This window comes from Biomphalaria glabrata, chromosome 6 (assembly GCF_947242115.1).
Source record: "Biomphalaria glabrata chromosome 6, xgBioGlab47.1, whole genome shotgun sequence".
NCBI lineage: Eukaryota > Metazoa > Mollusca > Gastropoda > Planorbidae > Biomphalaria > Biomphalaria glabrata.
This window is the reverse complement of record NC_074716.1, coordinates 32,263,311-32,289,118: the sequence shown is the minus strand read 5'-3', so window position 1 is coordinate 32,289,118 and position 25,808 is coordinate 32,263,311. Positions and strand designations below refer to the sequence as shown.

Here is a 25,808-nt window from a genome sequence, read left to right as displayed (position 1 = left end):
TTTTGTTAATGTGCACAGGGAAACTTTAGTTTTGTTACTGTGCACAGGGAAACTTTAGTTTTTTTTACTGTGCACAGGGAAACTTTAGTTTTGTTACTGTACACAGTGAAACTTTAGTTTTGTTACTGTGCACAGTGAAACTTTAGTTTTGTTACTGTGCACAGTGAAACTTTAGTTTTGTTACTGTGCACAGTGAAACTTTAGTTTTGTTACTGTGCACAGGGAAACTTTAGTTTTGTTACTGTACACAGGGAAACATTACTTTTGTTTCTGTGCACAGGGAAACATTACTTTTGTTACTGTGCACAGGGAAACTTTAGTTTTGTTACTGTGCACAGTGAAACTTTAGTTTTGTTACTGTACACAGGGAAACATTACTTTTGTTACTGTGCACAGGGAAACTTTAGTTTTTTTTACTGTGCACAGGGAAACTTTAGTTTTGTTACTGTGCACAGTGAAACTTTAGTTTTGTTACTGTACACAGTGAAACTTTAGTTTTGTTACTGTGCACAGGGAAACTTTACTTTTGTTACTGTACACAGGGAAACATTACTTTTGTTACTGTGCACAGTGAAACTTTAGTTTTGTTACTTTGTACTCGTAAACCTTTACAACAACACAATTCTGTCATAGACTAATTCACAATTTTATTATAAAGCTAAATTTGCATTCACAAAATATATATTAATATCAAATAAGCCAGTTAAAAAAAATTAAAGAAAATTACAGAAAAATATTATTTTTTTTAACTGCCAGAATTAGCTAGTAAACTCTTAAAGGGTTGAAAACTGTGTGGAACTTGGACACAAAAAAAAAGCAGGGCTCTAAATATTTTCTTAATAATTTGATAGTTTATTTTTATAAGTGGGAAAAATACTGGCTTATTGGCCACACAGTTAAAACTCTGATTTGACCTTTATTATGAACACGCTGTCAGTGGCTCTTTGACTCCAACGTTACTTTCTATTCTATTAGGGTTCTAATCTTTCTGATGGAGGAATCGGTTAAAATATAACAACTTTTTAATTGTACGTATTAATTGTTTACATTGTTTTGGTTTCAGTCGATTAACTTATTTAAAAAATGCAAAGAATAATTGACTTAGTTAGACATTAAGTGAACTGATTTAAATAGACTCTATATTACTGAGGCAATGTAGTGGAAGTCTTTGTATTCTTTGTGAACACAGCGATACGACATGGGAATGTACACTGTTCTTGTTTTAAAGTAAGTTTTGTCATTTACAAGATAAGAAAAGAAAATCTACCGTTTTATTATATTGCAAAACAAGTTTTTTCTCGATAATTGTTTTTTTTTTCATAATGTTCAACTTTTCAAACACACATACATTCACAAATACATCTGGCAATCTGAGATTCAACTTTGGCTTTAATACAAATACAAATAGTTGTATTATAACCTTTTTATGAAGTTTGCTAAAGTTTATTCTTGAAAATGAAAGCTTTTAAACTTTACTGTACTCATGTCGTTATTTTTGTTTTACTAGGAAGGAAGTCTGTTTGTAGTCCATGTACTCTCTAACCTCGTTGATATTCAGTTCAGCTAGCAAGTTGTTGACCACGTCTCATCAGTTAAAGTCCAACTCGGAATAAAACATTATTCTCTGGACTTGAATCAGATTGAATGGAAGCCTTATTGGCTTCTTTATCTTCTTTTGTCAAATCTTCTTCAGAGAGTTCCTTCGGTGAAATCTCATTCTTGTTGAGTTGTTCATTGTTTACAAAAAGTATGTTTGGGTTTGTTAACAGTGTTCTGTTCAACTGTATGTCTAGTAAATTGTGTTTAGAAAGAGCTAGGCCTACTAAGGGCTTATTGTTCAGTTTGAAATGCGTCTCGTTGTTTTCAGCTTGTATCGCCTCACTTCCATTTGTAGGTAATCTTGTTTCAGAACTAATACTATGAATAGGCAAGATTGGTTTGGCCACGTGGCGATGCGGTGTAGGTTCATTTAGTTTCCCTAAAGAAGATGATTTATTAGCAGATGTAACACCACAGTGTTCCCTGGTAAGAGTGGCTGATTTCACCTCTTTTCCGTCTAACGAAATTCGCGTTTCTGAGCCATAAGTCATAATCAAAACATTGCATTTGTCTTTCGAGCGTTGGGGATGATATTTTGCTCGTTTTGGAGTTGGCAGCGTTTTTGCACTTTTGACAAATAGGGGCAGGTCGTATCCGTCGTCAGCTATATCAACATTCGAGACTCTTTGTCGTTGACTTTGGTCAGTGGAGGGAGTGACGTTATTGCTCGTGACAGAATCATTGACATAATCATTGCCTCCATCTACAGAGGGAAAAACAACAACAATAAGACATTTAATAAGGATTAAAATAAAAATAAAATGTCTTTATTGCTGTTAGTAATGTTCTTTAAGTATTAATAACACGGCTAGTCTTCAAGTTCAAAGAGGAATGAGGAATGCAGTATTTCCCGTGGATATGCAGCCCCAGTTATGACGGCATGGCTGATGGTTAGGTAATAGCGGAATTTACTTTTTTCTTTATAACAAAGAAGCATTATGCCTTCAATGGCCCACATTCAATCCTAGTTCCAACGTGTCACCATCTGAATAGTTTCAACTTGAACATAGAGGGATTTTTGAAATACTGATCATTAGACATACGTGTCATTGAACTTATTTAACCCCCCCCCTCCCAAAAAAAAAACCAACAAAACAATACATAAAATATCTATTACACTCTGAAGACAAAAGTTATAGTATATATAGATTTATGAAAAGCTTTCTTTTGTGTTTATAGAAATCATTAATATTGCTATAAATTTCCAGGAAAACACTTAACAGGTTAATGATAATAAAGATAAGGATTTAATAATTAAATAAAGAACACACACAAACCACAGAATGTCAATTTGTTCTAGATCTAGTTTGATTCAACGAAATAAGCCGGCATCTACTATCATGTCTCCATTTCCTCCTGTCCCTTGTTCCACGCTGGTGTGGAACAGTGCCTAGTGCGCACCATGTATCTCAGTGCGGAAATAGAGTTACAACAATATTTTGATTTACCATTTACTTCTGTACTCTACACCAATTGCAATCAATAGTACATATTATGTTTGTGTTTTAAGTATTGTTTTGAAAATGGTGTATACATGGGCGCCGAGGGGGTGCAAGTTGTCACCTATGGCTTGAGGCTTCAATTTTCTTATTACGGAGAATATAACTGAAAAGAAGTGGTCCCTCCTTGCCCTATCCCATATCAATGCAATATAAAGTACACTGTCAATATGTGTACAAACTATTTCCTGTACAAGTTGTTGAGTTTATCAGGGTGAACCCTGCCTCCCTACCGTCATCAAACCAAAACTGCAAACTTTGAATTGGGCTGCCGAAACTGTCAATAACTTTACTAATGAATTGCTTCTCGTCGCGATGGACAAGCTGGCGATAAACATTGCGATGAGTTAATGAAGAAATTAACGAATTGAGATACGGAATGTGAAGCTGTATTATGTAATAACTCCCCAAAAGAGTTCGTCAGCATGGTCAAGTTGGTTACGATTATGTCATTATTGTGACCACTGATGTGCTGTTGAGTGGCCATAATGTTTAGTTGGACAGACTGCAACATAAGAAACACTGGTTCGAAAACGGTTGAATAATTGACGACAATTAAAAATCCAACCAGAAACACACGAGATGCAGGCCATTGGTTACACATGTGTGCTGTTTGTCTGGTTTCACTTACAGCCGTTATTGTAAGATCCAGCAAACAGTCAAAGATCTTTGAAAATTGTGACTGAAACCGGATGTGTATTTCTCGGTCCATTGTGTCTCGCACAAAAAAGGTAAATTTAGCACCAACCCTGTCTAGACTAGACTGTACATAATGTATTCGCTGACAATGACGTTAGACACAGACAGGTTGTCTCTCTGAACAAAGGGACAAAACAAATGAAATCTTCTCGAGGAAAAAAAAGAGCAAACAAAAAACATATCATATTCTAGGCCGTATCTAAATACACAAAACTATAACTATATAAACTATAATTATATGCAAATAAAAATATATCACCACGAATAACGTGCTATAGTATATTGAATTGCAAACCTATATAAAGCTTACATGGTCGGACATTAACTACAGATTAACCTTTTCTAGTTTCCTACTTTCTTACAATAATAACATATCATTATACCTTAACTTCGGTGGCAGCACCACTCGTTGAAGTTGCTAACTTAGTGGAATTTATTTTATATGAAGGTGCAAAAAACAAATGGGCTAAACTTTGGCTACTCAGAATTCAGAGGGATGCATGTAGAATGGAAGATTCAGTCACCAGTGAAAGCACCACTTGTTCAGTTGCTACTTAGATTCAGTCACCAGTGGAAGCACCACTTGTTCAGTTGCTACTTAGATTCAGTCACCAGTGGAAGCACCACTTGTTCAGTTGCTACTTAGATTCAGTCACCAGTGGAAGCACCACTTGTTCAGTTGCTACTTAGATTCAGTCACCAGTGGAAGCTCCACTTGTTCAGTTGATACTTAGATTCAGTCACCAGTGGAAGCTCCACTTGTTCAGTTGCTACTTAGATTCAGTCACCAGTGGAAGCTCTACTTGTTCAGTTGCTACTTAGATTCAGTCACCAGTGGAAGCACTACTTGTTCAGTTGCTACTTAGATTCAGTCACCAGTGGAAGCACTACTTGTTCAGTTGCTATTTATATTTTAATTGATTTGATAGTGCAAAAACAAAGACTAAAATTCGGCTACTCAGAATACATGAGGATGCATTTGCACCAGCTTGCACCCCCCCCCCACCTTGCGAGTGTATAGTATTTGTAAAAAACAAAACTGGTTTGTCAATTATAAATACAAAAGGTTTCATTTTCAGAAGACTAAAAGAAGGCGTTGCATCTTATTAACAGGCTGCTGTAATCGAATTTTTACCAATGGTTTTTAGTTTTCAAGATCTAAACGTGACAGACAGAAAGACCAACACATCTCGACTTTTTCCCATTAGGGAGACTCTCAAACCTAAACATTTAACTATCAGGGTGCTTTTTTTTTTTTAATAATCAGACAGCGATTTCTCCTTTATGGCATCTTCCACACGGGCGACCATTTAATTGTTTATTTTACGTGTCTCAGATTTCTAAAGAATTGAGGATATTACATTCTAGTCCAAACTACCAAAAAATGGAGGGGCGGGGCGGTGGGTATGTTTCGTACCTGTTACCGTCGAGAGTGCTTACCACATGACCAGACAGTCATCGAAATGCCTCGTTCACAGCATTTTCTGTCCTTACTTAAAACGTCATAATTGGATGCGTCCTCATGAGTAAACAGGAAGTAATTCATAGTGTGTTGACCTCTTGACAGTTTCCCAGCTGAACGTAATGAAATATGTCAATGTGTCTTACAAACACAGTCAGGGTAGCACACATACACGTCTCGCAAGTTAACATAGTGTTTTACAGTAAGTCAAACAGGGTCTACACACACACTTGGGCGGATCTGTTTTAGCCTACATTTTAACCAGTGTACACTTCTTTGATGTGTACGCGTGTAGTCTATAAACCGTTCTACCAAATGTATGGTACTAAATTTATGATATAAACTTCACATGTTAATGTTTCAGTGAAACAGTGGTCTCCAAGTGTACACTATATGCTTGCTTATAATGTAAGGAATGGACCTCATTCACCAATAGTAAATAAACACATTTAGCCACGTCATAATATTGATAAAACAATGAAAAATACGTATCACGTGACAGCTACCATGGATTACATAATTTGTATAGAAGATATATAGAATCACGTGGCTAAATGTTGTTTGTTTATGATTGGTGAATGAGGTCCATTATTATTGGTAATGTGGAAATGTATGTACAGATTATTTTGTTATTGTTGTTACATAATACCTTGTTACTATACATCGGCCTTTAATATATGTTACAGGGTTTAACTTTAACATGCCTTGAAAGATGTGTAGACAGATGTTGGGTGGAAGAAAAAAAATATTCTTGCGATTTTTACATTTAGAAACAGGGATGTAAAGATAGAGATTGACAAACAAACAGAAGGACAAAAACACGAACTTGGAGAAGAAAAGATAATAGAACAAACAGACAAACAGACAGAAAGACGAACGGACGAACGATAAAACAGTTGGAAGAAAAAATATTTTAAAATATACATTTATCTTTAAGCTAAATAGCACATCTAATTAGGGATACGTGTGAGACCAATCGTTAAAAAAGGCCTGAACACTGACCTGCAACGTCACAACCTGTGGGCAGTTTAGACCAACAGCTTGTTGCCACGTCACAGGTCTGTAAGAGTACTTATAACTGCGTTACATTTGATCGTCGATCAAGCACTCCAGGCTCAAGAATGAATCGACTTAAAACTACTCATCTCCCAAAAGTAACTACTTTCATAATATATTTGATTTCATTTGAAAGCGATCTGAGAGAACCCACGAAAAGAGGAGCTTAAGTGTAAGTGTAGAAACATAAAGTAGAACTTTCCAACCAAGATATCTATGGCGGCAGATTATGTTAGGCTCATCCCTCTATCCGACGATTTCCCTACCTATGTCAGGTACCTATTAGAGTTGGCTGGACTCAAGGGCGTCATACAAATCCCGGAAATGACAAAAAACCTAGTCTTCACCTGCTCTAGAACTTGCAATCCCCCTCAAGCACTTTACTGCTCTGCCCACACACACAGAATACATATAGGTCTACTTATTTTTGATTTTCGAAAAAGACCATCAGGATGAGGTCATCCCTGTTTGTTTATATGACGTGGCCGTCGTAACTCATGCATCTATCGGCTGTAACACTTTCTCAGTTACATGTAACTTGGATAATAGTCTATTTCTCTGAAGAGTCATTTTGTAAGGAGTCATTTTTGTTTTTAAAGTACAACTATTGTCTAGAGTCTAGATGTTAAAAACTTTTCAGGCATTACCTATGGAAGGATGAAGGTAGAGACCGCCCTCAGTTGTGGAGACTCTGTTTATGACGTCATAACCATAGGGGGTTATGTTGGGTTGTCTTTGGACCTTTGGCTTTCGCCGCATCGCGCAGGCCACTAAAGCTGTGGTTACCATGGCTACGAACGCTAAGCTGAAAGCGAAAGAGTAGAAGACCTCCATACTTGTAGTCACTGACGTCTTTTAAGATAGCAGTGTCCTGGACACAAGACATGAAGTTTACCCATGGCTCTTGACCTTTAAACCTAAACAATAGAAGGATTGATTATATTATATATATATATATATATATATATATATATATATATATATATATATATATATATATATATATAGAGAGAGAGAGAGAGAGAGAGAGAGAGAGAGAGAAAGAGACAGACAGATAGATAGATAGATAGATAGATAGATAGATAGATAGATAGATAGATGGATAGATAGATAGATAGATAGATAGATAGATAGATAGATAGATAGATAGATAGATAGATAGATAGATAGATAGATAGATAGATAGACAAATAAATAGATAGATCCAAAGACAGACAGACAGATAGATAGATAGATAGATAGATAGATAGATAGATAGATAGATAGATAGATAGATAGATAGATAGATAGATAGATCCAAAGACAGACAGACAGATAGATAGATAGAATAGATAGATAGATAGATAGATAGATAGATAGATAGATAGATAGATAGATAGATAGATAGATAGAAAGATAGATAGATAGTAAAAGTACTAACCGTCTATTGACGACTTCATAAGGAAGATAGATAGATAGAAAGATAGATAGATAGTAAAAGTACCAACCGTCTATTGACGACTTCATATTTAAAGTATCTAAACTATCTTCCGAGTTCTGACTTAACTACTTCAAAATTCCTTTGAAACGGGCACAGCCTTTATTTGTCCTGTGTCTTACCTGTCGACTCCTGGATATCCAAACACTGGAGAAAAGAACCAGGAAGTTTAACGACAAGCAATTTAGATTTAGATATCACGAATCTTATTAGAACTTTTCTTTTAAGAGCGGGTCGCTTTGTCATGCTTATTAGTTTAGATAGATCGGGAAATTGACTTGCTTCTCAAACTCTGTGCTCATTAGGAAGGAGAATTAAATTGACTTGCTTCTCAAACTCTGTGCTCGATAGTCATTAGGAAGGAGAATTAAATTGACTTGCTTCTCAAACTCTGTGCTCGATAGTCATTAGGAAGGAGAATTAAATTGACTTGCTTCTCAAACTCTGTGCTCGATAGTCATTAGGAAGGAGAATTAAATTGACTTGCTTCTCAAACTCTGTGCTCGATAGTCATTAGGAAGGAGAATTAAATTGACTTGCTTCTCCAACTCTGTGCTCGATAGTCATTAGGAAGGAGAATTAAATTGACTTGCTTCTCAAACTCTGTGCTCGATAGTCATTAGGAAGGAGAATTAAATTGACTTGCTTCTCAAACTCTGTGCTCGATAGTCATTAGGAAGGAGAATTAAATTGACTTGCTTCTCAAACTCTGTGCTCGATAGTCATTAGGAAGGAGAATTAAATTGACTTGCTTCTCAAACTCTGTGCTCGATAGTCATTAGGAAGGAGAATTAAATTGAGTTGCTTCTCAAACTCTGTGCTCGATAGTCATTAGGAAGGAGAATTAAATTGACTTGCTTCTCAAACTCTGTGCTCATTAGGAAGGAGAATTAAATTGACTTGCTTCTCAAACTCTGTGCTCATTAGGAAGGAGAATTAAATTGACTTGCTTCTCAAACTCTGTGCTCGATAGTCATTAGGAAGGAGAATTAAATTGACTTGCTTCTCAAACTCTGTGCTCGATAGTCATTAGGAAGGAGAATTAAATTGAGTTGCTTCTCAAACTCTGTGCTCGATAGTCATTAGGAAGGAGAATTAAATTGAGTTGCTTCTCAAACTCTGTGCTCGATAGTCATTAGGAAGGAGAATTAAATTGACTTGCTTCTCAAACTCTGTGCTCATTAGGAAGGAGAATTAAATTGACTTGCTTCTCAAACTCTGTGCTCGATAGTCATTAGGAAGGAGAATTAAATTGACTTGCTTCTCAAACTCTGTGCTCATTAGGAAGGAGAATTAAATTGACTTGCTTCTCAAACTCTGTGCTCGATAGTCATTAGGAAGGAGAATTAAATTGACTTGCTTCTCAAACTCTGTGCTCGATAGTCATTAGGAAGGAGAATTAAATTGACTTGCTTCTCAAACTCTGTGCTTCATTAGGAAGGAGAATTAAATTGACTTGCTTCTCAAACTCTGTGCTTCATTAGGAAGGAGAATTAAATTGACTTGCTTCTCAAACTCTGTGCTCATTAGGAAGGAGAATTAAATTGACTTGCTTCTCAAACTCTGTGCTTCATTAGGAAGGAGAATTAAATTGACTTGCTTCTCAAACTCTGTGCTCATTAGGAAGGAGAATTAAATTGACTTGCTTCTCCAAATCTGTGCTTCATTAGGAAGGAGAATTAAATTGACTTGCTTCTCCAACTCTGTGCTTCATTAGGAAGGAGAATTAAATTGACTTGCTTCTCCAACTCTGTGCTTCATTAGGAAGGAGAATTAAATTGACTTGCTTCTCCAACTCTGTGCTTCATTAGGAAGGAGAATTAAATTGACTTGCTTCTCCAACTCTGTGCTTCATTAGGAAGGAGAATTAAATTGACTTGCTTCTCAAACTCTGTGCTCGATAGTCATTAGGAAGGAGAATTAAATTGACTTGCTTCTCAAACTCTGTGCTCGATAGTCATTAGGAAGGAGAATTAAATTGACTTGCTTCTCAAACTCTGTGCTCGATAGTCATTAGGAAGGAGAATTAAATTGACTTGCTTCTCAAACTCTGTGCTCGATAGTCATTAGGAAGGAGAATTAAATTGACTTGCTTCTCCAACTCTGTGCTCATTAGGAAGGAGAATTAAATTGACTTGCTTCTCAAACTCTGTGCTTCATTAGGAAGGAGAATTAAATTGACTTGCTTCTCAAACTCTGTGCTTCATTAGGAAGGAGAATTAAATTGACTTGCTTCTCAAACTCTGTGCTTCATTAGGAAGGAGAATTAAATTGACTTGCTTCAACTCTGTGCTTCATTAGGAAGGAGAATTAAATTGACTTGCTTCTCAAACTCTGTGCTCATTAGGAAGGAGAATTAAATTGACTTGCTTCTCAAACTCTGTGCTTCATTAGGAAGGAGAATTAAATTGACTTGCTTCTCAAACTCTGTGCTTCATTAGGAAGGAGAATTAAATTGACTTGCTTCTCAAACTCTGTGCTCATTAGGAAGGAGAATTAAATTGACTTGCTTCTCAAACTCTGTGCTCATTAGGAAGGAGAATTAAATTGAGTTTGTTCCCTTGCTTTCTTGTTTGTTTTCATTGTTAACACTTTGGTTGCTTGTACTTGAAAAACAAATGAAGATAGAAAGTCTTATGGAGGTTTTATTTTTGGATTATACACGCGGCCTTCATTTTCATCTACCACTTAGTCTGTTGGACCATTGGGGCACTACATAAGATCTGTTGACCGTTCTTTTCCATTCTTCTTCTTTTTTTTTTTTTTTGCCTTGGACAGAATCTCCCTCAATGGCTGGCTTGCCCATGTCTTTATATCGTCTGACCATCGCTTTCTCTGTCTGCCTCTTCTTCTTTTTCCGGGTACTGTTCCCTAAAGGTCATTGTAACATGACCTTAGAATATAAGTTTTGGAAGGTCGGTGTCAGTACAATGTTTGTTGAGACTGTTAGTAGTTGTAGTTATTTAAGTACAAAAGAGTTCCTCTCCTTGATATATTTCCAGGCTATGAACGTGACAAGTATGCACTCTACGTTGACTGAATGTTCTGAATTGTTGGATGACAAGGAAGTTCCGTGAGTGCTTCTAATTGGTTGTTTTCTGAGGGTAGAGAAGGACTGATGTTTTTGATGTCGCAGAGGTTTTTACAAAGCCGTTATAAACTCACTCTGTCTGTCTGGGTAGAATATTGTACAGCTCCGACCTTACGACCCAATTTCATGTATTCTTGCGAGACCCCTCTTCTATTTTTTTTTACAATGACAACCATTACTAATAGTGAAATCATTATTACCAAAATTTGTTATACAGCATGCATAGGAAACAACTCAAACGCAATATCGCCAGTAGATTAATCAAAGTAACGTCACTCGTACGATATACCTATCCTAAATATGTTAACCCTTGAAATCCTACATCTTTAAAAGCCTGTGACAAGAGCCATGACTGATATTGATAAACTTAATGTAAATTACGAGGCCACTGGCAGGTGCTGGGCCCAATTGGAGAATAGGTCAAATCGGCTTAAGCTGGCCATGATATTGTACACGTTATTTCTCCCACTTCCCATTCTGGAATTCTGTTGAAACTTAACACTTTTATTTTTTAACCAAACATTAATCAATAAAATTTAACCAATTACTTTATCCAAGAGTCGTAATAATTATTTTGTTTTATATAGAAATGTACTGAGCTAAGGGACAATAAGACCTGTAGAGAATTAGGTCGTTTGGTTTAAAAATTTAAAACTTTTTTTATTACAAAGAATATTAAAGAAAAGAAATGGTGCACCACGCCACCCCCATACCTATGTGATATTATTAATAAAACAAACAACTAACACGTGAACAAACTATTTACTGTACACTTTGGTCAGTTTATCTGTGCAGCTTAGGCATCCCAACGGTTGATCAAACAAAAAATGCAAACGCTGCAAAAACTTTAGTACTGAATTGCTTCTCGTCGCGATGGACAAGCCGGCGATGAACGCTTATCTGCAGTGCTGATATTCTTCATAATGTTGCAGCTCGTGCATCATTTTAGGATGTAGACGAAACAAGTTGGACTGAGCATTAGTATTGCTTGAAAAGCGAGACGTTAATGAAGAAACTAACGAACAAAGCCGTGTTCTGTATCAACTCCCGAAATCCAAACACATGTTTTTTTTCTCTCAGTGTGTCTCTCGACTACAAATTCTCGATAGCACCAACTCAATACTGCGTTTGGCTGCCATCAGTCTCGCCTGCCTCAAAATGCCATCCTTGAAGTGTTCCACAACATGGCCAAGTTCTCATGAATGTGACTGCTGATGTGCTGTGAAGCGGCCACTTCTGCTAAGATGGACAAACTGCAACATCACGGAAACTGGTTCATGAAAAGATGAATAATTGACAATTAAAAGACAAATCAGAAACACATGAGAAACAGGCACAGATATGCAGTTTGTTAGGTATTTTAAAATACGCCAAACAGTCAAAGATTTTCTAAAATTTGTGACTTAAAGCGCGAATGAATTCGTATTTCTCAATCCATTGTGTCTCACACAAAAGAGGTAAATTTAGCATTAACACGCTCTCTTGGGACTGTTATGGAAGAAATAGATAATCTGGAAGACACCAAAAGCATTACGTATATCTGAAATGGCATTCAGGACAATAATAACAAATTTAACTCTGTGGGACTCTCAACGGACAATGTCTGCTTTAGGATATTTTCACGAATCCTTGCCTAAACACAGTTTTAAAAGCTACCCATCACGGTGCAGCCATCGTAGCCTTGGCCGAGTAGTTTGTCCATGTGAAAAATGTATATGATGTATTAGCTGACAATGAAGTTGGACACAGGCCATGCGTCTCTCTTAACAACAAAGACAAAACCAATGAATTCTTCTCGAGTACGATCGCCATCAACAAATCTAACGCTCAAACACATCTGTTCAGTGTCTGAGACGTCCCGAGACATGACGTTAAACTGCGCTCCTCTTTCCTTAGCACTTTTGGAGCTCAAAAGTGCCCTACTTCTTTTCTATCATTGTGTCTGCCTCCTCTTTTCCTAAGTCTGCCTTCATTGATCATCACACTGTCTCCTTAACTTTAAATTCTCACTACGTCCTAGACCAGTCCGTTTGCCGTGGACTGCGACGGGTAAGGGGGGATAAAGAGATCCTGGTGTTTGAGTGGTGGCTATCTGAGGATAAACCACAACAACACAATACTTTGGCTCCAAGTTCCCCTAGACCTGAGACCCAGATGGCCCGCTCTGGGTCAACCGGCTGGTCATGCCGAGCTACCAGCATAGGTCGACGACCTATGCTGGAGGGCGGTGGCTGGAGGGTCAATCAGGGAGCTGCTGTATCGGACACATGTCCGATGTAGCAGCTGACTGAGTATAGCACCTGTGTAGCCCTGGCGGGCTCATTCTGGACATCCGAATGGCCCGTCCCCTTGTTGGACTCGATGGCGGGTGGGGAGCACAGGTGCCGAATTAACCAAAATATATATGGACAAAAAAACACACACAAAACTACTTGCCCCAGACCTATGTCTGGGCAAGAAACGACGAATTGACGATAAAAAAGAGGAGGTCCCAAAAAGCTGTGCCACCTGGCCATCATTTCTGGTGGTTAGATGCACAGAGGAGGGAAAAAGCCTGACAAAGTTGAGCCCTTTTATTATCTATAAGGGACTCAAGTCAGTAGTGGGAGAGCCCAAGAGTGTGTCTAAGCTACACAAAACAATGGAACTCCTTGTAGAAGTAGACAGCAAGACACACTCTGATGGGCTTTTAAGATGCAGAAGACTCTGTGATCTCCAAGTGGAAGTCATGCCACACAAGAGTCTGAACACCAGCAGAGGTGTAATCAGCTCTAGGGACCTACTGGAATGTTCCGAGAAGGAAATAGTGGAGGGCATTGAAGGAGTCACCCATGCCCGGCGCATTACCAGGCGCAGGGAGGGTGAGGAGGTCAAAACCGCCACTATTATCCTCACATTCGGAACTAGGACACCGCCAGAGTATGTGAAGGCAGGATACCTACGAGTTCCAGTGAGGCCCTACATACCTAACCCCATGAGGTGCTTCAAGTACCAGGGTTATGGACACGGCGCGGCAGTCTGCAAGAGGAACACTGTGTGTGCCAGATGTGCTGGAGAGGGTCATGAGGACAAGGGCTGCACAGCCCAGTTCAAATGCCCAAACTGTCAAGCTGGCCACTCAGCCTACTCCAAGGACTGCCCTGTGTGGAAACAGGAGGTTGCCGTGCAGGAGTACAAGGCAAGAAACGGATGTACCTTTAGCCAGGCGAAATCGGCTGTACTGGCCCTACCCAAGGGCCAATTCGGCTTAACAAAGACCTACGCCCAGGCTGTTGCTAAGAAAGGAAGATCCATAGCCACACAGACGGACACATTGACCCCACCACCCCCTCCTCCTCCCCCAACTCAGAAGAAAACACCGCCAAAGAACACACCTCTGAAGAAACAAGAAAGCCCTGTTGTCATGCTAAAGAACAGGTTCTCTGTGCTCGCTGATGAGAGCATGGAGACTGAGCAGCATGTCAAAACCAATACTCCGGGAGAACCCGGAGACATCATGTCTGACACAGGTTCTCCTCAGAGAACCCAGCCAGACACCCCAACCTCTACCGAGTTAGAGGTTGACCAACTCCCTAAGGGGAGAAATCAAAGCGGAGAGGATGCCCGAGGTGAGAGAGGAGGAAATAACCTCCGCTCTAACCAGAGGGATCTCCCCTCTCCAGAGAGAAAGACTTCCCCCAAAAGGGGGTTGTCCTCCTCTCCATCCAAACCCAAGAATAAAAATACCAAGGTCACTGGAATAAAGGGAAACCCCTCCGGGGGCCTCCCAAGGCCAAATAGCTCCAAGTAGGTCATCTAGAATAAGCCATGGATTCCAGAATTGTACAGTGGAATTGTAGAGGCCTTAAGGCCAATTACGAGGAAATGCAGCTACTGATGGACTCTGAGACTCCTGTAGCTGTCTGCTTACAAGAAACATTTCTAAAAGATTGCATCAGCTTCCGAAGCTACCGTGCTTACACCAAGAATGTTGAGGATGCAGAGAGAGCATCAGGTGGAGTCTGTATCCTTGTGAAGGATAGCATCCCCCATGAGAGGGTAGAACTACAGACTACACTACAGGCCGTAGCAGCTAGGATAACCCTTCACAAGGTTATCACTTGCTGCAGCCTGTATCTACCACCAGGCGCTCCATTAAACCGAACAGACATGGAGGACCTATTGAAACAACTCCCCCGGCCTTATTTAATCCTTGGGGATTTCAATGCCCATAACACCATGTGGGGATCCAACAATACCGACACAAGAGGTCGTATGCTGGAGGATATCTTCCTCCAACATGATTTATGCATACTTAATGATGCATCACCGACCTACTTGCACCCAGGAACTGGATCATTCACATGCATTGACCTCACCGTATGCGTCCCCGGACTTCTGGACGATTTTAAATGGTCAGTTAGCAATGATCTACGGGGAAGTGATCACTTCCCAATCATCATTACTAACAATCTCCCTTCATTGGGACGACCTCAGCGGTGGAAACTGAATAAGGCCGATTGGGAACAATTCCAAAAAAGATGCTCTGAGGATATCACAGAAAATATCCTCCATGAACAGAACCCAGCTGATACCTTTGCTAGCAAGCTACTAAGTATAGCCAGGAAAGTTGTACCCCTAACCTCTGCAAATCCAAAACGGCCTAGCAAACCATGGTTTGATACAGCTTGCAAAAGTGCTATTGGTGATAGGAAAAAACGACTGGCTGCATTTATAAAGAATTCTTCCCAGGAAAACCTAAAGCTATTCAGGATAGCTAGAGCAAAGGCTAGACAGACCATACGGTCAGCCAAAAGGAATTCCTGGAGAAGTTTTGTCGGCAGTCTGGATGCCAAAACTTCTGCTAGAGCGGTTTGGAAGGCAGTAAGGCGAATCAAAGGGAAAGAATCAAATGCAATAGGGCATATGAAAAACCAAGGACGAACTGTCACGTCCCCCAGAGAATAGCTGACTGCCTTGCATCCTCAATAGCAGAAAAATCATCCACTGCACACTACACGCCAGAGTTCCAAAAAGTCAAAACCAGGGAGGAAAGACACCCCATTGATTTCAGGTCAGAGAACAATGAAGACTACAACAAACCGTTCTCGCTTGAGGAACTGAGGGAATCGCTGGACAAGTCACATGACACAGCGCCTGGAGAAGACGAAATCCATTACCAGTTCCTCAAGCACCTTCCCGAACCCTCATTGGCAGTCCTACTAGGGGTCTATAACTGTGTGTGGCAAACAGGCGCTTTCCCAAACAGCTGGAGGAAAGCCACAGTTATACCGATACCTAAACCGGGAAGAGACGGCTCTGACCCAGCTAACTATCGACCAATAGCACTAACAAGCTGCATCTGCAAAACCATGGAAAGAATGATTAACAGTAGGCTGGTCTGGTACCTGGAAAGGAATAAAGTGATCTCAAACTACCAGTGCAGATTCCGGCAGGGGCGGACAACAACTGACCACCTGGTAAGGCTGGAAGCTTATATTAGAAATGCATTACTCAGAAGAGAACATCTAGTAGCTGTATTCTTCGATATAGAAAAGGCCTATGACACAACCTGGAAACATGGCATTCTACGTGACCTGGCGCTTATGGGGCTTAAGGGACACCTCCCCCGTTTTGTGGAGGAATTCCTGAAAGATCGAAAATTTCAGGTCCGAGTGGGCAACTCCGCTTCTGACACTCATGACCAGGAAATGGGTGTACCCCAGGGCAGCATTCTGTCAGTCACACTGTTCAACATTAAAATAAATAGCATCATAAATGCGCTGTCCCCTGGCATAGAGTGCTCTTTGTATGTCGATGACTTTGTCATTCTTACTTATGGGAAAAACATGAACACCTTAGAAAGGAAATTACAGTTATGTTTAAACAAAATTCAGGGTTGGGCAAACTATAATGGTTTCAAATTCTCAGACTCCAAAACAGTTAGTATGCATTTTTGTAATCTAAGGGGACTCCACCCAGACCCTGAACTATTTATACACAAAAAGAAGATCCCTGTCGTGAAAACTACAAAATTTTTAGGCCTCACCTTAGATTCCAAATTTAATTTTCTCCCCCACATTAAGGAACTCCCCATGGATATAAGAATGAAAAAGCTTGCAATGCAGTATATAGTCAAGCTAAAATCCAACCCCACGAACCCTGCTTTTGACTCCATATTTAACCCCACAGAGGTAGAATTATACAATCGAAGGCCTAACGTCATACAGCCGTTGGGCCTTCGAATGAGAGAACCCATCCAAAATTTAACCCCACCCATTGACCAAATCTCTAAAATAGAAACCCCTCAGAATCCTCCTTGGCTAATGAATAAACCCAAATTAAATTTATCCCTCCTTAATTTCAAAAAAGAAAATACAGACCCAAGCATACTACAAGTCCACTTTAGGGAACTGCAGGAGAGCTACGGAGATTGTGGCACCATCTACACAGACGGATCCAAAATGGAGGGAAAGGTCGCGTGTGCCTGCTCCTTTCGGAACAAAACAATCTCCCGTAGACTCCCCGATGGCTGCTCCATCTTTACGGCCGAATTGCACGCAATATTGCTTGCACTTATGGCCGTAAAAGCATCAGAAAGGAGTAAATTTATAATCTGCTCCGACTCCAAATCTGCATTGCAAGCTTTGGGGCGGATGAAGACTGACATCCCATTGGTACATAAGAGCCTGAAGCTGTTGGACCTAATAACAGCCGACCGTAGGGATGTCACCTTCATCTGGGTCCCCTCCCATGTTGGCATTGAGGGAAACGAAGCCGCAGACAGAGAAGCAAAGAGAGCCCTAAATCATGCGGTGTCAGGAACCCAAATTCCCTACTCGGACCTGAGACAAAGTATTGCCTCTGCCACCTATCGAGAGTGGCAGAACCGATGGGAGTCTGAGACTCACAGTAAACTCAGGCAGATTGTGGCGGATGTCAGGTGGCGGCCCACATCTAAGGGTCTGACAAGGCGTGGTAGCACAACCATGTCCAGACTTAGGATTGGCCACACCTACATCACGCACTCTTTTGTACTGAAGAGAGAGGAGCCCCCACTTTGCGAGTACTGTGACTCTCGCCTCACCGTGGAACATATCCTCGTTGATTGCCCCAGATACCAGGATGTCAGGGCGAAATATTTTAGAGCCACTAATCTAAAAACACTATTTAATAATGTCGACCCTGGGAAGGTACTGGGCTTTATTCGGGAAGTGGGGCTATCTACGAAGATCTGATTTCTGAATTTGTGAACATGCACTATTTACATAAGATTTTTACCAAATATTTAAAATTTTTACTACCTTTACTATTTTAACTGTGAATAGACCTTGATTTTAATTATATGACTGTGTGGAGTCTGGCCCTTGTTGTTTAGAGAGAGAGTGGTCCTTGGGGGACTGCAGGCACGACATGGCCTAAATTGTGCCGATGTGCCTCAAATCAACAAAAATCAAATCAAATCAGTGTCTGAGATATCTGCATTTTATTAACGAAATTCAAAGAAAACGCAGTTCATTCATGCTGCTGCTGCTCGTATATTTTGGTTTCTTGCAGCTGCCAGTGATACAAATCAACGTTTTGACTCGGGTGGTATGAGAAGAGTTTGTTTTTACATCTCTTCTATCACAAACTGGTGGACGTGTATAACCTGCTATTTAATTTTATTGAGCGCTAACACTGACCGCAACTCCGCTAGACGTGAATACATTTACCAAGATAACTGCACTCCTCAATCTTGTTGAAAGAAACGTTGACATATATCAAATCAAAACAGCTGGCAAGGTTTTTTACTCTAAGACAAAAAAAAAATACTTTTATCATATTCTAGGTCTTTACTAAATATAATGATAACTATTAATTATATGCAAATGAAAACAAATCGTTACGACTAACGTGCTATAGAATATTGAATATTGAATCGCAAGCGAACATGGTCGGACATATACTACAGATTGGTTTGTTACAGTTTATTACAACAATAGCTTATCCTTATTAACTTTATTTTAATGGAAGCACTACATGTTAAGTTGCTTCCTAGCAGAAGTTAATTGATCTGAAGGTGTAAAAAACTGGCTAAAATTTGACTACCCAGAATTCAGAGGTACACGTGAATGGTCAGCCATCAATGCCTGATAAGCCTAGGCTAGTCTACTACAACTGTACTTCAGTCACCAGTGGACTACTTGTTCAGTTGCTAGTTAGATTTTACTTGATCTGATGGTGCAAAAAAGTGGCTAGAATTTGGCTACTCAGAATCCGCTTGCACCCCCCTGCGGGCGCCCATGTACAGAAGTGATTTGACCATAGCTAGAGGCATTATGAAGCAGGTCTTTCCAAATCAAGTCTATGTGGGAGAAATTACGATGCGCTTCCAGAGAGCGAAACAAAGAGAGAGAGAGAAAGAGAGAGAGCGGGCCGTGAAATTTCATTGTAAAATCACGGGCTAAAAATGTATGCTAGGTGGATCGTTCAAATATGGTCAGTTTATTAAAATAACAAAAAAAAAGAAAAGGATAAGAAATGGGTGTTAAGGTCACATAATAAACAAGATAAAGCCTAGGAGCCAATCGGGCAATAATAAACAATCAAACGCCTCGTACTCCTAGTTTTTTTTTTATATTATCGATCTGCAGTGATCGAAGTCCTAGTGCTTGAGATTGAACCGAGTAAAGAAGCTGACAGTCCTAAATGATATACTATATCCTCATTGAAGAAATAACCTGCTGTTTTGTACTACAGAAATCTTGTGTTTTGTTGTTTGCTATTAATATATTTTAATACATTCAAACAATGCATGTGAGCACAGTTGAGCCAATGAAATGCACAAGTTTAATATGCCATATAACAGTAAAGGTGTCTTTTCAGACCTTGCGAGCATGTAAAGCCCATGCGTTTCTAAGGCCGATAGTTAATGAGGATGTCATGTGGCCAGCACTACGATCTTTAAGTCCCCAACGTAGGCCAGGTTTAGAGCTGGTTAATCTCAGAGGTTTCCTGAAAATCACCAAGATTTGAACTCGAGAACGCTAGGTTTGGAGGTTAAGCGCTTAACCAGTCAGCTTCTACGTCCACCCTTTTATGGCATAGTGTTAATGGATCGAGTATGATGAAGTCGTTAGCTCAGAAAGGAGCTGTCACGCAGGACAAGCATGAAAGGTTAAAAGCGATTTTGTTGTACACATTAAGTGATCATTGTTGCATGTTGGAAAACGATTTTGTATTCTGATTAATTAATGCATATTTTTCCTATGAGTAAGCACAACATTAACCTACCCTTAACTCCTGTTTATGAGTAGTCAATTTAGATCTATAAGTGTCACGTGACTTTATATGAAGTCAACGTCTAAGTGGAAGAGGCAGAACAAACTTTGAGAGACTTGATACAGAGCTTTATACTACACACGATTGTAGTGGTCTAAAAAATAAAGTAAACCTATGGTTATTTTTAGCCCAAAGTTCAAAACTCTTTATAAAATTTATATTGAAAAAAAATGTACGGATAACGATTTAAAAGTTATAGTATATAGTCCAGGTCAAGGGTTGGTCAAGTGAAAAAGGGAAGAAACATTTGAGATGATGTAAACAAAAAAAAAGATATTTGCGTTCGAATTCCAATTAATTAATTTATATATATCTTATAAAATTCGTAAGTATAAGAAATATGTTGTTTACTTCCGGCGTATGTCATGATGAAATATTGAGACCGTATAACAAAGACATTAAAACTGAGATTAAATCTAATTTGTTTGCAATGACAGAGTGGTTCCTTTTCACTTAATTAATTACAATATTCCATATTTCTTTTTAAAAATTATTTTGATAAGTTTAATTCTAGAACGATTCATGTTGCAATTGAAAATGATGAGGTTAATAAAGATCAACCCATAAATAATGCTTTCGTTACGTGATTTTTTTACATTGGCTTTGAAAAGGAATTGCAGACCAGATACTTGTAATATTACGATATGGCTCTCCCTAGATCATATCATGTTACACACACACACACACACACACTCAATGTTTCCTTTATCAAAAGTAAAATTATGTTGTTGCTTTTTTAGACTATTTCTCAATATTCTTTACATTAGATCTAGGACAAAGTTTAAATATGGTACAACATTACCTTAACATAGAATATGTTCGTTTACCTTCGTATGTTTACTTTACACTACTCTCTGATAGGAGTTCAAAGTATTTGCCACCCATTTAGAGTCCACTTGAAATGCTAATGTCCACTTGAAATGCTAGTGTCCAGCATAATTATATAACAATTAAAATGTAAATTAACATCATTTTGAATTTAACCATTAACTCTTTCTCTCTTAATTGAGGGTACCAACGTAGATTCGACCCCCATTAAATTAAATTAAATTAAAGTTTGGTTGTATAAGCTTTAATTTGTGTTCTACAAAAAGAGCATGCATTCTTCTAGAATTATAAACCTAATAGAACTTTTCCTGATTACATACCAAAAAGTTATTAACAGGGTAGTGAAACACAAATGAGCAAAATGAATAATTCCATCGGAACGTGGAAAATAATTACGGAGAGAAAGAGTTAAATTCACAGGCTGCTAGTACTTAGGCCAACTGTATAGTCCTATGTTTCAAGTATTCTGTAGGTTGAACAATTTGAAAGACTGTACACTCAATAGTTTGAGTTCAACAATTGTTACTACTATGTTTTTAGCGCTTCTCCCGGTTTTTTAAATTGTTTTCAAACTGAAACTATCTACTATGGAATGCTAAAACAAAAGAAAGCTGTCGGTCTGATGAGTTTTAACTGACTATTTCCGTGACATGAGTTGACGCTTAGTAAGTCTCGTAGCATGTCAATTCCCTTAAAATAATTTTAATTTAAATGTTGAGTGTTTCTCCTAGATTTCCTGCTAACTTAGATTTCTTAAAAAAAAATAAAAAAAGAAGAAAAAAAGATCTCTAAAGAGAAAAAAAAAATAAAACAAGATGGAAAACAAACAAAAAATATGTTTTTTAATTTTAGATTCCTCTAATCAGCTTTCGACCTCTTTATCGTTGGACAGATACTCAGTGGACACGTATTTCAAAAAACCTCTAAAGATTTTCCTAAAAAATTGACAGTTTATGTTTATCTTTGGGGAAAAGAAAATACTAAATAACTTGCAACATAATGAAAACCCTGGTTTGACTGTTGTGATTTTCAAATTAAAATCATCTTAAAATTAAATTCAGCTCTTTTTTAACATAATTTTATCTGGACTGTTAATGGATGAACTTGATTGTGCAGAGAAGACTTCTTGTGGCTAGGGACGTAGCTAGGAATTCGCCATCATTTGGTTGCCCGGGGGGGGGGCTTGACTTTTATGTGGGCCTCTGCATTTTGTGTAATATTTAATTTAAAAAAACAGCACTAGTTTGGGGGCCCCCCTTAAGTTGGGGCCCGGAGGGATTTTCAAATTCCCCCCCCCACCTCCTACCACCTTAGCTACATCACTGCTTGTGGCCTAACTATAAATAATGAAAAGGACAAAGTATAGACCACCATTCGTTTCATAAACAAGGATTGAAAAACACAATAACGTGTTCTTATGTCAGGTGTTCTTCTTTAACATGACCAATTCCTACAAATTGTGAAAAAGGGGGGGGGGGCATAGAGCACCGCTAAAGGATGGGCAGTATTACATTATCTGAAACACCGTGACTGAACATTTTTAACGGTTATGTGCCTTTGACTCGGAATTCTATTCGACCACTATACCAAATAGGGTTGAAAAACATTCCCTTTTGGCAACATAATATCTAAGATGTCCAAACCGCGCACCCAAACAAATTTAAGTTGCAGCATGACCTTTGGCATTGTATCGAAGATTTGATATTATATACACACACACACACAAACATATATATATAATAACAAACATCGGAGTAGGAAGTAGTCAAAAGAAACAAACATGTCTGGGTTGGAAACACCATCTTCTTCCTGGTTGTATTTCCCTTAAACACTTTTACTTAGCGAGTACACGCTTATAGAATAAAGTGACAAAAACAATATACCTGCCCAACCAGTTGAATTTTTTTTTAAAATTATTACAGGAATCTAAAAGAGGGTATCCATCTTTTCAAGGCATAGGACCTTATACGCTTGCCACGGGTAAAATTACAGCCAAAAATAAATTGTCACGCCTAATGGAACTGAGCGTCTTTGGTTTCGTTATGCAGTGCATGGAGGAGATTTGACGAGACGGACAAACACCAAGTCACGAGCCGGATATTGCCCTAGGGTCGCAGTTTGAACATCACTTCTCTAAGGTAATCAAGTTTAAAGAAAATAAATAAAAAACACTTATACAAAGTGTATCTGTTAGTTTGGATCAGTCATGTAATTAAATTTGTAATAGATCTATACCAACAAGAATAATCTGTGTAATTAGAAATATCTTTACCAATTGTATTTGTTTAGAAATATTTCATGCTTTTAGCTTTCGCAATACGCAATGATCCTATCACTTATCTGGACCAGTTGGGAAAATGGGGGGGGGGGGGGGAGGAAGGGATATCTGGGTGAATGTTATCGTATTCGCTTTTTACAAACATCTATAAAGAAAGAGAGAACGACCTCAAGGCTCCTCAAGTCAACATACTAACCACTTGCTAGTGATGTGCTTATGAAAATTGAAGATTGTTCTTGGATGTTTGTTTCAAACTTACTTTAAAACGGCTACCTATAAGGGGAACTAATTCAGCTTAAACCACCATTTCAATCCAGTACATTTGTTTTACTTGTTCGAGACACCAAACAAAGTATATAATTACCAATAGTTAATTTACTAAGTTTTTTTTAAATTGATTCTTGTGTTGTCAGGTAAAAGAAAGTTCAAAATTTCAACTTGATCCGAGATTGGGTGTAGGAGAAATAACGTGTACCAACGTTTGACCAGACAGACAGAGTGAGTTGATAGAAGCTTTGTAGGGTAGGGGTGAGGTTCTTAACGCAATCGCATTTACATCAGCTGATAAGTTGATTCTCTTTATTTCTGGTAAGGCGTAGTGTGAATATTAAGTGAATGATTTGTTAATAATTAGCGTAAATACACTACTTACTCTTTGTTGATAATTTTATCCTGTTCTTTGGCTGGCGCCGGGTCTACACCGGCTAAAGTACAGGAGGAGAAGGTGGTACTGATTTCACTCTACCTCTCATGGCCCTCACTGACATCAGACACAAAAAAGAGAGAACAGTGAATGCTATCAAAGTATGTCGAGAGGGGGCGCGGTGGTGCGGGCAAAACACGGCATTGAATGGGGCATAGATAACTAGAAACGAATTTTGGGCAGGTTTAAATTCTACAGCTAAACTTTTGTGTTAACATTACGTTTTTGTAGGCCAAAGTACGATCTTGTATACTCTTAATACGAAGTAGAATTCAGTTGATCAACAAGGAAATTGAGCAAACCTTTAAATACCTTGGTACTATCCTAGACAATAAACTAAATTTTACTGCAAATACTGATTATATCAGCAAAAAAGGGCAGCAAAGATTACGATTACTAAGAAAACTGTCCTCGTTTAATGTTAGCGAAAAGGCCATGGCTATGTTTTATCACGCTCACATCTGCAATATTTTAAGTTTCAATATCACTGCCTGGTATGGCAATCTGAGCATTAAAAATAGGAATAAACTTTATAGAATCCTAATTGCTGCTGGCAAAATCATTGGCAAAAAACAAACCCCATTTGGGCAGTTGTTTGAGACAAACATCTATAAAAAAGCTAACAAGATCCTCGAAATAAAGAATCACCCTTTGTGTCAGGATTTTGTGATTTTACCATCACAAAAGAGATACAAGACACCGATAGCAAAGACAAACAGACACAAACACTCTTTTGTTCCCCTGGCAATCAAATCATTAAATAACAACAATCTGGTATAAACTTTGTCACATGTAAATTATGAGTGAGTCTGGTGTGAATGTACACTTTGGTTTCTTATAGTTATAATGTTTTTTGTTTGGTGTAATGCACAAATTGTAAGACTAATTTCCTTACGGATAATAAAGATTATTATTATTATTATCTTGAGTTCAGTTTTCTTCAATTTCTTGATAACACATAAAAAAGTTGATAAAACGTATGAGGCAACCCGAAGACACAAGAAAGACACACAAACTACAAGCTAGTAAACCTAACCTTTTTTTTTTTTTTTACGTGCTGGTAAAATAAGGAATAAAGGGGGAAAAAACATGTCTGTCTTCTAGTGAAATGACAATATTAAAATACATGCATTGGTCTACTTGACTGATTAGGACCTATGTAAAAGATATTTCTAGAATAGGGTTGATAATCAATAGTGTTTAATAACACTAAAACCCCAACCCGAAATCAAATCCACCCCCAGCCCCCGTAAAGGGGGGTGGTGGAATTTTGTGATTTTTTTATTTTTTTTATTTTTTATTTTATGTGAGATTTAATGTTAAACCATCACGAGCACTATCGCAGCTAATGGAGGCTTTGAGATTAAAATCAACCTACATGGGGTTTTGCGGTTAAACCTTACCCCTTCTTTAAAAACCAATCATAATGCAAACAACAGTCACTAAATTCTAGGAGTGTATCCAAGGGAGATTTTGAGTTTAAAACCCCCTCCAATTTCTTCTGTACGATAAAACCCACTCTTTAATATCAGGCTAAAGCATACAACTTTCACCAGATTCTATGAGCGTAGCCAAGAGGGGCTTTGACTTTAAAAACCCCTTCATGGGGGGCTTTAGTTAAAATCCCCTCCAGAGGGTTTTGAGTTTAATCCCCTCCCCAGCGGGGTATGAAGCTAAAAACCACCTCTTCGATATAAAATTAAAGCAAACTACAGTCACAAATTTTTAGGAGCGTAGCCAAGGGTGGAGGGAAAGTTTACCACCCCGTCCAGAGGACTTTAAGTTTAAACCCCCCTCCAGATGACTTTGAGTT

General features: G+C 38.6%; 1 protein-coding gene and 1 long non-coding RNA gene across 9 annotated transcripts; one reads left to right on the top strand and one right to left on the bottom strand.

Moving 5' to 3' along the window:
• Positions 1-630: 630 nt before the first annotated feature.
• On the bottom strand, positions 631-24,101 carry LOC106074464 (uncharacterized). 8 transcript variants are annotated; one of them, XM_056032815.1, is made up of 5 exons: positions 21,335-21,666; positions 21,014-21,109; positions 20,139-20,280; positions 6,963-7,232; positions 631-2,302 (listed from the first exon to the last, which is right to left on the bottom strand). In XM_056032815.1, exons 4-5 carry the CDS (start codon positions 7,147-7,149, stop codon positions 1,593-1,595), a joined length of 897 nt encoding a protein of 298 aa, XP_055888790.1. In that variant the 5' UTR covers positions 7,150-7,232; positions 20,139-20,280; positions 21,014-21,109; positions 21,335-21,666; the 3' UTR covers positions 631-1,592. The 8 variants fall into 8 exon arrangements, with proteins under 8 accessions (XP_055888790.1, XP_055888791.1, XP_013090697.2 ...); XM_056032816.1 differs by lacking the exon at positions 20,139-20,280 and having other exon boundaries at positions 20,989-21,109; XM_013235243.2 differs by lacking the exon at positions 20,139-20,280.
• LOC129926796 (uncharacterized) lies at positions 22,637-24,914 on the top strand. The gene is made up of 2 exons (XR_008778537.1): positions 22,637-23,152; positions 23,706-24,914. It is a non-coding gene; the product is annotated as an uncharacterized LOC129926796 (long non-coding RNA).
• Positions 24,915-25,808: the final 894 nt, after the last annotated feature.

Bases quoted from the DNA above. Each gene is read 5' to 3' on its own strand.
- LOC106074464 (XM_013235238.2), bottom strand. From the start codon at position 7,149: ATGGAGGTCTTCTACTCTTTCGCTTTCAGCTTAGCGTTCGTAGCCATG. The intron at 2,303-6,962 runs GTAATGCCTGAA...TTCCCTCTGTAG, and splicing joins CTACCTTCATCCTTCCATAG to ATGGAGGCAATGATTATGTC.